The 16,383-nt window shown below is 34.9% G+C and overlaps 1 protein-coding gene across 1 annotated transcript in view; it reads right to left on the bottom strand.

Annotated features, from left to right (window-relative positions):
- Nucleotides 1-16,383, bottom strand: part of SKAP1 (src kinase associated phosphoprotein 1) — a 276,617-nt gene that overhangs the window by 191,849 nt on the left and 68,385 nt on the right. Inside the window, exon 4 of the mRNA XM_027094408.1 lies at nucleotides 7,074-7,190. Coding sequence (XP_026950209.1) covers nucleotides 7,074-7,190 — 117 coding nt within the window. The remainder of the gene's footprint in view (nucleotides 1-7,073; nucleotides 7,191-16,383) is intronic.

Raw genomic sequence — 16,383 nt, 5'->3', positions numbered from 1 at the left:
CTCTTCCATCTCTAAAATGCCATGGTTTTAATGTTAAAGCATGGGTTAAATTTGCAAGGAGTTTTTCCTAGTGAAAGAAGCATTATGTAAGATATCCAACCATCAACACATGTGAGACTGCTTTACTGAGCACTGGACAGAACATTAGAGTTTAGACACGCACCAACAGCCCAACATGCTGGGCTGAAGAATGAAAAATGGGTAGTTCATAGACAGATAATTGTTATTGTTTTCTTATTCTTCACAAAACATGTATAATCCTTGGTAATCATTTGTTTAAGTTATATAAATTACTGTCAACTTTGATACCTAGTTTGTCATCTTCATCTGTGATTTATACCAGACTATATAAACGACATGATGTCTTAGATCTAATAAGACATTTATCTTCATGAAGGAGGCCATTGCAATCCTGAGTGACAGCTTACTTACCCTTATCACAGTTAACTCACCATTGAGTCCTTAATTTCTCCCAATGATCTGAAATCTGATGGACTCACCTGGAGCCAACAGAAACTTGTTCAGAAATCTACCATGCTCATGAAAGTATGTGTTTTACAGTAGGAATTTGTTCTTTGGCCCTCAAAACACAGACATGGAAATCAGTTTTGTGTTCCACAGTGTGTACTCTAAACACATGGATATAACTTCTGTTAGGGGTGACAGGAGTCATGTGCCTTTATTAAAGAAAAATATACCTGCACGCAATAAAGATGAAAGCAAGTGTCTGAAGAATAAAAAGAAAATGAGATAAATGCTTGTTTGAATGTATGTATGTTTATTTACATAATCATATATGGAGAGGGACTATCTGAGTCACTTTCATTATCTCCATATAATAGAATAAAAAGGAATTAACAACTCTAAATATGTTCATATAGTTTGTGTAATTTAAGAAAAATACACACGAAGAAAGTAATGGGCTTGACCCTGTCAGTGAGAAGGAAGCAAATGGCTTGCTGTTTTTAAGCCATTAACTCTTTCAACCTACCAGGGTACCAATGACTGAGCCTGCAATAGGTTTTTAACATTCCAAGTAAAGCAGCCATAAAACACACGCATTTTCCTCCAAAGCTGTCAGCAGCATTCAGCCTATGGTTTACCTGATCAGAGAGGTCACTTACTACTAATCACTGCACCATTAATTCACATACCTCTGTAAACATTGTAAGAAGTACAGTTTATTTATTCTGTGAAACAATATAATTTATACAGTAAAATCAGGCCTTATACACAACTCATAGCAATGGGGTCTCAAACTGGCTTGTGAACAAACATTTTTTATCCTCATTGAATACAAACTCTATCAGGGGTGCTATGAGTAGACTTAGATGGCAAAACTAGCTTAATTAGCAGAAGTTCTAGGGATAGGATTTCAGCTCAATAAGAGGAAACCTTTTAAAATAATTAGACCTCTTTATAAGCATCTAAAACATGACCTTGAGAATGTAAAACAAAACAGGGAAAAAATGGATAAATCTACAACTATAATTGGAAATTTTAACACAAGCTTTCCAGCAGATAAAAGGAAAGCTAGGATACAAAAGATCTGAAGAACATTATTTACAAGTATAGAAATAGTTAAGAGTGTATTCAATGAATGCTTCAGAATGCACATAGCACATAAGCACAAACTATTACTAGGTGACAAAAGAAGTCTCAATAAAGTCTAAAGAATATAAATAGTATATATTATGTTTTTAGGCTCTTACATAATAAAATTAGAAAAATAAAAATAAAAAAAGCAGATTAAGAAATCCCTAGAAACTAAAACAAAACAAATCAAAACAAAAACCAGGAAGAAACACACAAAAACGCTTCTAAATAACACATAGGTTAAAAAGGATATCAAAAGAAATTACAAAATACTTAGAATGGAATTATGAATTATAATGAAATTAGTACATATCAAATTTTGCATGATGCAGTTAAAGCAGTTTTTAGAGGATAATGACCTTTGAACACATTTATTTTTAAATAAACATTATATTCGGTGAAATAAAAGCAATAAGAGAATGATACTTAAAGCCCATAAGAGTGGGTGTTTCAGAAGTCAAACAACCAGCTAATCAGAGGTCTTCAAAAAGCAGCAGCTTTGGAATCTACTGGAATCCTACCCCCACCCACTACCTCCCATAGATTAGGCATGTCATCCTTGCCAATTCATTTAATTTCTTTATCTGTAAAATGGGGATAACAGTTCCTTCCTCTCTGAGCTGGTTTGAGAATTAAATGAGATAATCCACGAAAAGCACTTCGTACAGCATAGTAAGTGCTCAATAAATTGTTCCTGTTACTAGATGACCATCATCTTTTCCAGCTCTCAGACTCTAAGATTCTAATTTTGGTACAAAGAAACTTAAGACAAGCATGAATTCCAGCCACGAAAATCTAATCAATAAATTAAACTTTCATTTTAATTTCGCAATAATAAAAGTTTTGTTTAAAATATATTCTTCTTTCCCTCAGAGAAGATATTAAAATAATTTCTTATTCCTGTTTTTATTATTATAGAAATAAAACACACAACGATCAACAAAAGCTAGTCTGTTATTCATAATATTAAATCCAAAACTGACTTCTATTTCAGAACCAAGTTGAAAGAGAAATGTTTTTAAAAAGTGCTAAAAATAAAGCCATAAAAAACTGATTCTCTTTATTTTCAAAATATTCTGTTTTTTAATGTATCTTTCAGAAAAGGCACAGAGTTGAAAATGGCCACTACTAGTACATTAACATGTCTAAAATTTCTTTTAAATCAAGTAGCATTTAATAAGTTGGTCAATAAAGGCTCTTCACTTATCACAGGTCTTTACTTTTCCAATTCTATTTTTTATTTTGCTGGAGAATAAGAATGTTTTCTAACCTTTAAACATCCCGATGTAAAAATAAATTATAAAAACATTCTTTCTCACTTCTTCCCAGACATATCTGCCCAATACCATTCATTACCTTTTCTTTAATTAGAATGTAATAATACATGATACATAATACAATATTATAGATTTTAGGTTTCTTCCCTTATAAAATAATTTTATTTTTTCCTTTTCTTCGAGAAGGAGTTACTATACCCTTTTATAGAACAATCATTTTCCCTAACCCATCTTTAAAAAATGTATGTACATGGGGGTTCTTCATAATACTAATGAAATAAATTTATAGACACATTAAAATATATTGTACATTTTGGACGATGAAAGCAATCAGATCTTGAGCTTCAGAGTTGGCTGGCTTTTGTATAGTTATTGTACTGAATGTTTCATACTAAATTTTTTTCCTTCAATATGGTAGAAACAATGCCTTCCTAAGTCTATAAATCTAAATATTATTACTTGTTAGCAAGTTTTCACTCCTAATGATGGGGTTATGCTCTTATTTGTAGGTGTCTCTCCATAGGCTATAGCCTGACATTCTGAGACTGACAGCACTTACTAAGGAAGCAGAGAAGGAATTGTGATTAGGTAGCAACATGCTCTCATTTTTATGCATGGTTTAGCCTGTAACCTTGGTTTTTATTTTATGCAGTGCACCTGGCCAGGTTTCTATATTCTTCTAGAGCTCTTTGTAGTTTTCACAAAAGCGTGACCCAAACACGACATGTACCATGGTTACTGCTTCTCATCACTGGAGTTATGGGCAAATGGGTCAGACTGTGTGTCCTTGCATTGCTGTTCGTTTAGGACACTGCTCTGGCTAGAGGTGGAAAGCAACAAAGCTGAAATATTTTAACAGTGGCCTTTCATTTTTATAATAAAAATAAAAATTCCAAAAGTCTAAAATAATGTCACCACAAAGAAAATTTTAGAAAAATCTTTTCTTCCTAAAGGATCACCCTAGCTGTCTCATCAGCAAGTGAAGACACTGACTTTATATTTGTCCATTTGTCAACTTGTTAATAGTGTGTTTTCCCAATGAGACGGACAGCTCCATGAGGGCAGGGACTGTGCTTGACTTTTTACTGCCTATTTCACTAACAGCTTAGCACAGTGCCTTGCTATTACCTTATAATCTCTAAATAAGTATTTGTTAAAATAATAATAAATAGCATATCAAGTATTACTGTTCTCCATAATGGTGCAAACTAGTTAAATAGGATATAAAGTTTACTTAAAATTTTAACATCTTTATAAGCTTCTCTTTAATTTCACAGGAAATGTACATATCTTTATTTTTCAGGGGAAGGAAACAAACATTTATTGTGCCTATTATGCACCAGGCACTCAGGCACTGTGCTAGATTCAATGCTTTGCAGCAACTCATATTTAAACATTATCTCATCATCCTACAGTCAAATTTTTAACACAAACAAGTCTATTCCTACCTCTACCATTGACAGTGTCACTTTGGGAATTCTGTTAACTTGTATGCACAGAACTGAAAATAAAAATCTATTAAGTAAAAATACTATTGGGGAACTATTATGGAACAAAGTTTCCACTATGGAATTTTCCAGGTAATAGGTTTACCTCTTTCAACACTAATTACTTTCTTTAATTTCAACTATTTTTAATGAAAATATTTTAAACATACTACGTGTATCTATACAGTCTTAACCAAAATATCTGTAATATGAATACATCTTTTTTTTTTTTTTTTCCGGTACGCGGGCCTCTCCCGTTGTGGAGCACAGGCTCTGGACGCGCAGGCTCAGCAGCCATGGCTCACGGGCCCAGCTGCTACATGGCATGTGGGATCTTCCCAGACCGGGGCACGAACCCATGTCCCCTGCATCGGCAGGTGGACTCTCAACCACTGCGCCACCAGGGAAGCCTCCATCTTTTTTGATAACTCAGATAAGGATAGTGGTAAGGATAGCAGAGTGGTTATGAGCAGAGGTTCTAGAACAAGACTGTGTAGACATAAATCCTGGTAATACTACTTACTAGCTATTCGATCTTAGATAAGTTAACTTCCCTAGGTCTCAGTTTGTAAGTTAACTTCCCTAGGTTTCAGTTTCCTTATCTGTAAATTGAGGATAATTCTAATACCTACCTCTTAGGGCTGTTCTGAGGATTAAATGATGATAAATGCAAAGTACTTAGAACACAAATGCAAGGTATATAGTAAGTGCTCAATAAAGGCTAGCTAAAAGTTTTACCTTATTAAGGTACTGAGCTCTTAGGGGAGAGTTCGGGCCATTTCTCTCTCTGTTACAATATGGCCCCAGGCTACTATGTTATTTTAGCTCTTATATAAATTTTGTGGGAATTCCCTGGGGGTTCAGTGGTTGGAACTCCACACTTTCACTGTTGAGGGCACAGGTTCGATCCCTGGTTGGGAAACTAAGATCTCACAAGCCATGCGGTACAGCCAAAAAAAAAAAAAAAGTTTTATTTATAGATTTTGTTTTCTGTAACAAATTTTAATTGTTTTCGTGTTTCTTTCCTCAATGTTATTTGTTAATTGATGCCTTTACAGTACTTTTTCTTCTAATTGGATGCTTCACTCTACTGTGTGGTCTGAGAAATCAAAACACTGTAATGGTTAGACATTTGTAAGAAGAGGAATCCCCAGTGAGGGCCTCAGAGGCTTTTCCAGGAGTAAGGTACATAAATGTTAACCTGGGACTCAGGAACATCTATTTTCACTTAGAGGTCTTTCTGGCTTACTTATTGTGTTCTCAGCTGTGTTTGGGAAAGTTGGAAATACCAAATAAGTGACCTATGCATTAATGAGGTACTATTGTTCTAATTCTGTCAAGCATTAGATTGATCAAAAACAAATGAAAGGTTGATTTTTTTAAAATGTTTTGCACTGTTAATTTTCTATAATTATTAATCAGCTACCAATGTAATTATTAAGCTTTCAATCCAAACAATGTTTTTACCTGAACCAATATACAGATCTCACATTAAGGCCCAATTTCTAAAACTTGGGTATTACTAATTGTGCTAGTACACAAAGCTCAAGCAAAATACACTGTTTCTGTGTGACTGAATCCATAGTTCTCATTTGGTGGTTATCAATTCAATGAAAGGGAGAAAATATGAATCACTGAAAGGGCCAAATGAAATAAGAATTAGTGATAAATTAGAAAGAGAAGGGAAGGTAGGGATTACGAACACTTGGAAAATGCCAAAGTCGGAGGGAAATTTGGAAGAAAAATAAACAGAAAGATCACAGACTAATAAAGAAAAATAAGGAATAATTTACCAACTTTACTCCCAATCCCTAAGTGAATAATAAGCTTTCAATTTAATATTCAGTTTAGTGGCATTTCTACCTCCCCCCCACCCACACTGCAAAGGCACAAGAGAGACTTTGATAAGATAAGTGTGTATCAGTGATGATCAAACCTTCTGGTCAAGCGGCCAAATGCCAGAAGAGGCACTGTGAACCTCCCCCCCCCCCCCCGGAATAGCTGAGCCTGAGCCAGAAACTGGCAGCCACCACGCCAAAACTTTTATATTTATGTATCTTAAAAATTCATATATATTTTCATTCCACTCTGTTACATAGCAATGTGTTTCTAATATAATGTTTATAAGGGTTGAATTATTTAACTCTTCCCATTCCCAAATCTTCAAATAAAATTGATGCTCCAGGAAGATTTGCATTACGGTTCTTGTGGCTTTCCCTTCCCCTTGAGCAACACCAATATGGTCAGAGGTATGTGAAAGCACGGGTAAAAATGATATCTTATTATAATATGATAAGCTCAAGGGTCTCAAATAATCCACAATAAATCAATAAACTAATAATCATTAAATGAAAGCTCTAATTCTCATGAAACTCAGTGAAGCTAAAAAATCTGAAAGAATGGTAAAATGGGCTCTGCAATCTTAAAATGCCCTCTTAGCTTTTCAGCTACAGTTCTTATAGAAAGATCAATAATGATGTCTTCCCGCTCCAATATGGAATTAGTGTTTCCCTAAGTACATTAACTTCAGAACTATTGAATTACTAGGAGGATCAGCACCATAATGAAACAAATAATTGTTCTTTGCGAACTAGTGTTTACCAACACAGAGAACCTTCTGAAGGCTGCTGGATTGAAAATGACCAAAGGCAAAGACCCCAGGACAAAAAGCATAAAAGTATGGTTATCCTAAAGCCAGAAAGATGACACTCACCCTCATCCTGATAATCTGACAAAAACGGTGCATCTGATGTGAGAGAAGGGCCATGAGTTCCACTGTGATTATCATCGGAGCTGTCCTGTCCAAGGTAATTTTCAGCTTGGTCTCCCCCTGAGGGACAAAAAAAGAAAAAAAGGTCGTACTTTTGACATCTTTATAAAAGTCTTTGTAGATTCCTTCTGGTATTCACCAAAAAATATGTATATTTTACTTGATGGACGTGGCCACTATCCATTAACACAGGAGAAACATAAATAAATTCAAGAACCAACCTACCTGGATGGGAAATTTTCCATTCGGCTAACTAACTAGAACTTAGAAACTGTTAGCTTAAAATGAGGAGAACTTTTGCCACAGAAAGAAACTTCTCCATCACACTTAAAATGAAAACATAGCTATATAAATATCCCATTAATTACAACCTTTACCCTGAATGCCTCTATTTCCAAATGAAATAGAATAAATTACATAAAGGGTTAAACTTCTATACATAATATAATGTAGCAAGGTCAATATTCTTTCCTTTTTTGAAAAATAAGAGAAGTAAAATTAGAAGCTGCACTATTCCAATTTCAATCGCTACTTGTTTTGCAATCTTAAGGAAGTTCTCTTTACAATTCTCGTTTACAGCCTATGCAACCAAGCTCTTAGGAATTCTAAAAGCCCTATGAAGGTAATATTTGTTCTGTAAAATGGCTTCGATGAAAGGCAATATATATACAATACCGAGTTATGCAATTAAAACAATGCTAATCTCTTTTGGGTGTTTTCAACATACACTGGATTATATTTTGTAGAAGTGGCCCATGCTATTGTGATACTTTAAAAGGTTTAAAGGAAGATGTTAGCTCATTCAGAAACCAGAAGAACAGGCTATGCACTGCAAATGGCTTTCCTTAAAATCCCCCAAACAGAGGTACAGTCTGCTGATAAAAGGACACCAACAGCTGCTCAGTTCATTTCACAAACTTGAAAAGAGGATTTTCAACTGAATTTAATATTATCTCAGATACTAATTTCCCAAGGAAATCGCCAGTGCTAATCTCAGTAAACACTGTAGAGTTTTGGCCCTGGATTTCAGCTAGGGAGCAGTGAAACCAAACAACAACCTACATAGAATCTGAATTGCCTCACTTTAAAGGTTTATTTCCTACAATTAAACTAGAAGGATAGGGAGTATATAAAATGATTAAAAGCGAATCACGGTAGCCTTCTCTTTCCATAAATTAGATGATCATATCTAGACTCTTCTACATACGCTCAATGGTAGGTAGATGTCCATAACTGAGTTGAACACCTGCAGATATAGGACTTTAAAAATAAACCATGGAGTTTATTGTGGACAATAAAAGTAAAATTAAAAAAACAAACAACCTCACACAACAGTCACTGGTTGGAACCAAAAGAAATGCTCTCTACTTTACTAGGTTACTTGATCAAGACACAAAGCTTATAGTTCTGCTGAAGTACCACTGTGAAATTTCTATTATAAGCAGAAAAATTCTCAAATACTGAACGGAGGGTTAACATACTCAAATTTCTTTTTTAAACATCTTTATTGGAGTATAATTGCTTCACAATGGTGTGTTAGTTTCTGCTGTATGACGAAGTGAATCAGCTATACGTATACATATATCCCCATATCTCCTCCCTCTTGCGTCTCCCTCCCACCCTCCCTATCCCACTTAACACCACTGCAAATCTACTGAAATTATTTTATCAAGACAATCTAAATGGACTGCCTGGCAGGTAACCCAAAAGTGAGCTGTGAGGTTAAAGGAATTTAAAATTTCTGAGCCAAACCAAAATCCATTAAAAAAAAGTAGTAGTTTGGGTTGCCAAGCAAAATTAAACACTTGTAGGATATACTGAGTATTATTTATCAGCTATCACTTTAGACTCAAAGTTTTCTGCATGCTTCAAAAATTTGACAAATTTACTCTTACATATTTTAGCAGTCCAGGCTTTTTTTTTTTTTTTAAGCAAATAAGGAGGGGCTTTGTTTTATTTCGTGGGTTTTTTTTTTTTGCGGTACACGGGCCTCTCACTGTTGTGGCCTCTCCCGTTGTGGAGCACAGGCTCCGGACGCGCAGGCTCAGCGGCCATGGCTCACGGGCCCAGCCGCTCCGTGGCATGTGGGATCTTCCCGGACCGGGGCACGAACCCGTGTCCCCTGCACCGGCAGGCGGACTCTCAACCACTGCGCCACCAGGGAAGCCCTGTTGTTTTTAATGAACTTTAAAATTTTCAAATAGTTTTAGATTTATTATAAGTATTGCAAAGACAGTACAAAGAGTTCCTATATACTGTTCAACCAGTTTTCCCAATGTTAACTTCTTACATAACTAGTGTATACTTGTCAAAACCAAGAAATTAGCATTGGTACATTGCTATTAACTAAACTACAGACTTTACTTGGATTTCACCAGTTTTTCTACTAATTTCCTTTTTCTGTCCCAGGATCCAATCCAGTTACATTTAGGGCTTCCATTTTTAAAGTCTTATCCAAAATACCTGCCATCTGATTTACTAACATCAGATGGAAAAGTCACTTCCATGTGATTCCTATGGTATCTAAATATAGTTACCCAAGGTGGGCTTTTAACAGCTACCTCTGTGCTAAATGCAAGACCACGACTCCATAAAGTATATGACAAAGGTATCCAACTCAATGCAGCAAAAACAGAGCCTAGGTCAGTACTAAAAATGGTTGCAAAGGGGGAAACATTTAAAAATATGTTTTACATCCAAGTGTAATTAGTTCCCGGTGATGGAAATGTTACTATAAGTGTTTTCAGTGTCTTATCAAGTGGCCCAACTCCCTTGGGCACACACAGAAAAAAAGCCTGTGACACTGTATAAATAGACACTCCCGTGTAATTAAAATGATTACAGCTACTCAAGATGCATGGGTGAAAAATTTTATGGAAGAACCAGCAATTACTGTGGTCATTTTGGATTTGTTGAAGTTTAGAACATCATTTTTCCTTAAAACATAATCTCAAGTGATCTCTGGTTTCATCTATGGATCTTATAATCGCAGTTCCAAGTGGCCACAACCATAGTCCAGTGGGATCAGACATAAATGATCACAAAATATAGTGACAGACATTTCCACTCAGCAGCTCTACAATTAGGGCTTAGAATTCCATCTGCTCTGAGTGGCTTTCTCACAAGCAAGACCCCTTGCCACTAGAGACACACTTTCCCATTGCAACTTGCTCAGAATCAATATATTTCTATCCAGATATATATACTAACACACAATATCTCCATTAATCACATCCACTACCTCCAGTCCCTTCCTTTTGTATTTCTAAACAAGATCTGGGGGAACTATATCAAGGGTTCACCTGCTATTAGCTGGTCGTTTGCTCCTCTATCCTAAGTGTCATAAGAATTGGGTATTAGATACACCCCTTAGTATATTCAGTGGCAGATTCTCCATTGAATATCATGCTGAGGGGCCTACAAGGAGGATGATTTCTCTATTGTTCTTTCCTTAGAGTCAAACTCAATTTCATTCATGCTCCATAGAGTGATAAGTTGGGAATTTCTGAGGGTTGGAGCAGAAAGATAAAGCAGCTTTGTGTCAGGTGTAAGGTAATTATTTGCTAGGGTTTCTGTGCTATTTGTTTTTATTCTGTGTTTTCATTAACAGCTAATGAGTTTTCTCCCTTAATTCTGAAACAATAGCTTAGCCACTAGAAGTTGGCTTTTTCTGTCATGGATTCAACCAGCTGCTGCTGCTTCATAAACTTTATGGAGACGTGAATTAAACTGCTAAAAACTTTCATTTCCTAATTCAATTCCGAACAAAACAGGGGGGAAAATGAACCATGATGATGTTCCCCTTGTAACTATTTTGACTCAGAGCAAACCCATCTGATTCTGAACTTGCAGGTACTATTTAGGGACAAAAACAGGCCATAATGATGATTTTACTTAGAAATGAGAAAAAAATGAAAAAAAGACAGAAAGCAGTTTAAGCATAAAAAATAAGAATAACAAATAGATAAAACATATAAATATACATTTGCTTATTCAATTTGTAAAGGATCAATGTGGTTTTTTGTTAGTATGAAGTCATCAACACTTTTCTTCTAATTAATTATAAGCTATATTGTAAACACTTTATTCACATCTGCAACCAACTTTATATGGCATGGTTGAAAATTTTCTAGGGTTTGCTATTACTTCACCAAGTTATCTTTGGATAATATAAGGAAATTTAAATTAATGTAAAATTGTCTGCTTTTTCTTTGTTTTTGTTTTTATTGCTGCCATTGGAAGGGAACACATGACTTCTGACTCTTTAATATTTAAGAACCCATGAGACACAAAGCTCCTTCTTTAAACTAATAAATCCTAAATAAAATGCTATAAATAAAGGTCCCTGATCCAAATCCAGGTAGTTTTCATGCTTGATAGCATGAATATTGCCAGATTTTCATGGACCAATTTCCTAGTAGTGCAGTTTCCAAAGCTGAACTAAGGTAAGATTAGTAAAACTGCAGCTTATTATTCCTTATTATAACCATTCATCTAAGTTATTGAATATAACACCAATCTAAAAAATATATTGAGTACATATGTGAAATGTTATTCACATGTAAACACAGTATGGAGCACATTTGTAACACCAAAGCTAAAGTTCTGTCAACACTTCCTTTATAAATTAGATAACCATTTTGCACATACTCATGCATTAGAAAATGTATGGCGTTTCCCACAGAACATGTTAGAGGCTTCACCGATTTCTAAATATCCATTTGGATTTGCGTGGTTAGTTCTTGTGATTAATCCATGTATAGTGAAGGTCTCAAATTCTTCTCTGTTCTAGACAGTCTGGCTTCTTGCCCATCTTTTTTTTTGTCTCCTACACCTAGCCATAACTCAATGTATAAATATTCTTTTTTTTCCCAAGGCCCTGGCAGTGAGTATAATAGTACTGAATGTCATTAAGTCTACAGAACAAATGATGGGCCAGGTAAAGAAAGTTTCCACTTATCATTCTTCTAAAAATTTGCTCTAACTAGATCTTGAATGTACAAGAAATAAGTTGAGCTTATGACTCAGTTTTTAGCTTAGGATACTGTTTACTAATTGTATAATCACGCAAAGAGTAACAGACTTCTTAAGAACCTTTGGGATCTCATTTGCAGAGACAGCACAGTCTAAATGATAAGAAATGAAATCAAATTGATTGGATGCTTAGAGCACAATCACTACAACACCTGTGAATTCAACAACAAAAAGGGCAGCATAGTTTAATAATATTTCCAAAATGAATTACATCTTTCAGTGGTGAGCTGGACAGGAAAATGCCCAGGGGAGCCAATGGAAAAGTTCATTTTTTCTCCCTCCTTTAAAAAAAAAAAAAAAAAAAAAAAAAAAAAAAGATCATTTATGATGCAGTTTTTCATTTTGACCAGTAGGGTGGGCTGCAGTGTGTAGCATCACCCGAGTTCCTCAAAAAAGGAAAAAAAAAGGTAGCCACTGTGTGAATCCCCCTGCTCCTTCCCCTCCCCTCCACAGGAAAATGTTGAGATTTTTAACCCTTCTTAAGTTTCACATAAAGGCATAACTTCTGGACATTAACAAACTGGAGGGCTGACAGCAACAAATATAAGCCAGATAATTGTATATGTGACAACGCACACTTCATAAAGCAAATTACAGCCTGTCAGCCATCATTCCGGCTTTACAGTAACACATTCCATTTACCACTGTTATTGTTCAACTGCTACTAAAATGGAACCTGCTGAGTTAGAATATTTCCAATAGTAATATGATTTTGACAGAATTCAAAACATGTAAACCTAGGTATTTGGTAGTATGTAGATAAATACGCTGTAAAATGAAAGCATTTATTATATGGCAACCAGGCAATCTTAACCTGGAATTATTAGTTCATCATTCTGTTTTCCACTGTATTCTCAGTGTTTAAGTCTTACTATGAAGCTATTCAACTGAATTTTCAACATGTTTTGACTTACAGGAGAAAGCAGCTATAGTAATAATAAAAATATAATAGCTTACTAAGCTCTTACTGGTTATAGGCTTTAGGTCAAGACTCTTTATGTCCTATCTCATTTAATCCTCAAAATAATCCTGTGATATATTATTAATTATATATTATTAACCCAAAGTTTCAGATAAAGAAATTGAGACACAGAGATTAAACAACTTACCCAAAGTCATACAAGTGACTCATAAGTGGCAGTGCCAGGATTTGACACCACCTTGTCTGATTGCTAAGCTCTTGTTCTAATCCACTGAGCTGTACAGTCTCCAAATCTGCATGCTTTATAAATGACAATCATTACTCAAAGGCAAAGCATACTGAATGGCAGCCAGTGACTTGAATTTATGGCATGTGCTATTAATTAGTATTTTTTTATTTCAGTAAGGTAATGAACTATAATCAAAAGTATAAATTATTATAAGCAGTAGGAATACTGTAGTCACATTAGGCATGGAACTAATAGAGAAAGTCAAATGTGGTCAATGATTTGGTCAAGAAGGAGCTGGTCCAATTCATAGGTTCAAATGTACTGTAGTAGCATTGTTGCAGTGATTTTTTAAAAATACCACTGTTTAGCATGAAACTCATGCTAACAAAATTTAACACAACACTTTGGGTTTAGTCAGATCAATATGTTGAATTTTTTTCCAGCACATTCTGTGTGATTTTATTGGCTCCTGGGTATTCTGATGCTGCTTCATAGAAAGTGAGCCAACATGTTCTGCACCCAAATACAGCTTTGACCTGGCCTAGTTGTAGAATGCATTTCCTTTCTGGCACCATCATGCTTAAGTCTCACAGTAGGAAAATGCTTCAAAAATATGTAATTAGCCAGGAATGCAGCCATTTTATTACTATTGGTTTATCTTTCTCTTCCACTCTTTTTCTTTCTCCCAAACAACAAATTGTAGTAGGCCTTAGCACCCACTTCCTGTCCTGATGCATACTAGGATCTATCATGTCCCAATCAGTTTACATTACTTCTTCTTGAGAGAAACTATAAGGCCAGTTGGATTCCAATATCTTCTGCTAAAGAAGAATGGGACGACATGATCTACAGGCTACAGGTAGATATAAGAAAAGTTTTTACAAAAGACCAAGAAGTAAAAGTAAGACGACATATAATAAAGAGTGGATTATGGGTAAGATAAGCAGGCCTGAAAATGTGAAACAGCTTTTAACATACTGAAGAAAAAGTGGGGTTTCTTTGTGAGTAATATAGACCTCCAATACCACTAAAGCTGGAATGGCAAAGGGTGACAAGATTTGGCCTCCCCGTGCCCCACGCATAGGAACTCCTGTTCACGTATGAAAACAACACGTGTGTTAACGACAACATCAACAACCAAAACCTCTCACCATCAACAGTTCTGTTCAATGTTGGTCCCTTTTGGAACAGAAGTTTCACATGGAAAAGTATCTCCTTATATTTAAAATTTATTTTTCCTTCTTTATTGGGGTACCACTAACAAGGAAACTGCACTAATCTTAAGGAAAGTAAGTGGTATCACTTTGTACGTTTAGGAAAATACCTTTTAGAGATGAACTATGATCAAGAACTTTCTAAGCTGGCAAGTGTGTGTTAAGATTGGTTCTTCCACTCTTTGCCTCACAAGAGTTAGCAGTGATTGGAATCTTTATTATCTTTATTTTACACATCATATAAATCCCCTTGTACATAACTTAACAGTTCCTTTACTGTTTTAGTAGGACAGAGCCCAGTAAACAATAACCATTAAATGAGTTTCCAAGAGAAGTACGTGCTGATGGGAAGCACAGTGAAATGCTTTGTAACAGAATTGGGCTTAACCATCACCTTTTTTAGTCTCCAAATATCAAACAAATTCACTGGGTTTCAAGTCTAAGGGCTTATTCACAAAGAGTTTTAAGCAGAAACACCCAAAATTTTGTATTCAAATTAACCAGACATTTCTCTCAATACTTTGTGTCCAACACATGAAAAATCATTAGAGGCACAATTCTTGAGGTAAATTAATTCTTACGCCAAGATTCTATGTTCAGGAACTGTACTCTTTACCTGATTTTTTGTATTGGTCCAGGAATAATTCTATCTAAAAGAAACAGTTTATAAGTTTTTTTCCTCAACAAAAGTTTCCAGCCTAATCGAATAAACTTAAAGCAGTCATTAATTTATCAATTACTTTATTTTCTTTGCCATCTACATAATGACAAGGGTCAGAAGTTCTATGAACTTTTAATTAGCACATATGGAAAAAAGAAAGACTAAGATAGGGCAAAAAAGGTATTCTTTATCATTACCATGGGTATTATATGATGCTGTTTTATTATTTATTTTAAAATTCACTTATAAGTGCTAAGTTAACTCAACACACCTACTGGTTCCCAAACACAAAACAATAGAGAATGCTGCTATTTTATATCATCATCAGGATCTTGCCTATAAATTCATATATAAAAATAAATAAGAAGGAAAAAGCATGAATGGGTATAAACTACCAAATTATGAATATACTGAAAAAAAGCTACCGTGTTAAATCGAGTTTTTTTGGTATGCTTCTTTTTCGTCCCGGTTTTATTGATATGTAATTAACATATTTTATTAGTTTTAGATGTACAGCATAGTGATTTAATACACGTATATATTGAGAAGAATTTTTTGGATTTTCCATATCCTTTAATGAATTGAAAATATATTAACAGAAAAGACTCCCCCCTCCAAGACTGTAAGTTTAGTCAACATCCATCACCTCACATAGCTACAATTTTTTTCTTATGATGAGAACTTTTAAGATCTACTCTCTTAGCAACTTTCAAATACACAATACAATATTGTCAACTACAGTAAGCTTTATTAAATAAAAAAGTTAAGTGTGCCCAGAGCAAAAATTTCAAACATTGTAAGAAGGCATGTAATAATGAAAGCTCATCTTCCCTCCCTTCTCTTGGTTCTTCTCTCCAGGAGCAACCATTGTTATGTTTCTTGGGTATTCCATGAATTTTCTATCTAAATGTAAGAAGTGTCTGTGAGGGCAGTATGTCTTTTTTTAAAACAAATGGTAGCATCTGTCCTGTTCTGTATCCTGCTTTTCCTCCTAATTATTTATCTTGGAGGTTGCTTCATATCAGCACAAATAGATTCATCTCGCTTTTATTTTAACTAACTTTTAGTCAAAAAAAAATAATTCATGCACATGGTGGAAATTCAAATAGTACCAAAAGATATAAATAATGAAGATTCTCTCTGTACTCACACTGATACCCCCCTCAACAGGACTACCACTGTTAGATTCATGT

Source organism: Aethalodelphis obliquidens, unplaced genomic scaffold, assembly GCF_003676395.1.
Source record: "Aethalodelphis obliquidens isolate GAN/ISIS:26980383/991018 unplaced genomic scaffold, ASM367639v1 scaffold89, whole genome shotgun sequence".
Classification (NCBI taxonomy): Eukaryota; Metazoa; Chordata; class Mammalia; order Artiodactyla; family Delphinidae; genus Aethalodelphis; species Aethalodelphis obliquidens.
This window is presented reverse-complemented; position numbering and strand designations above follow the sequence as displayed.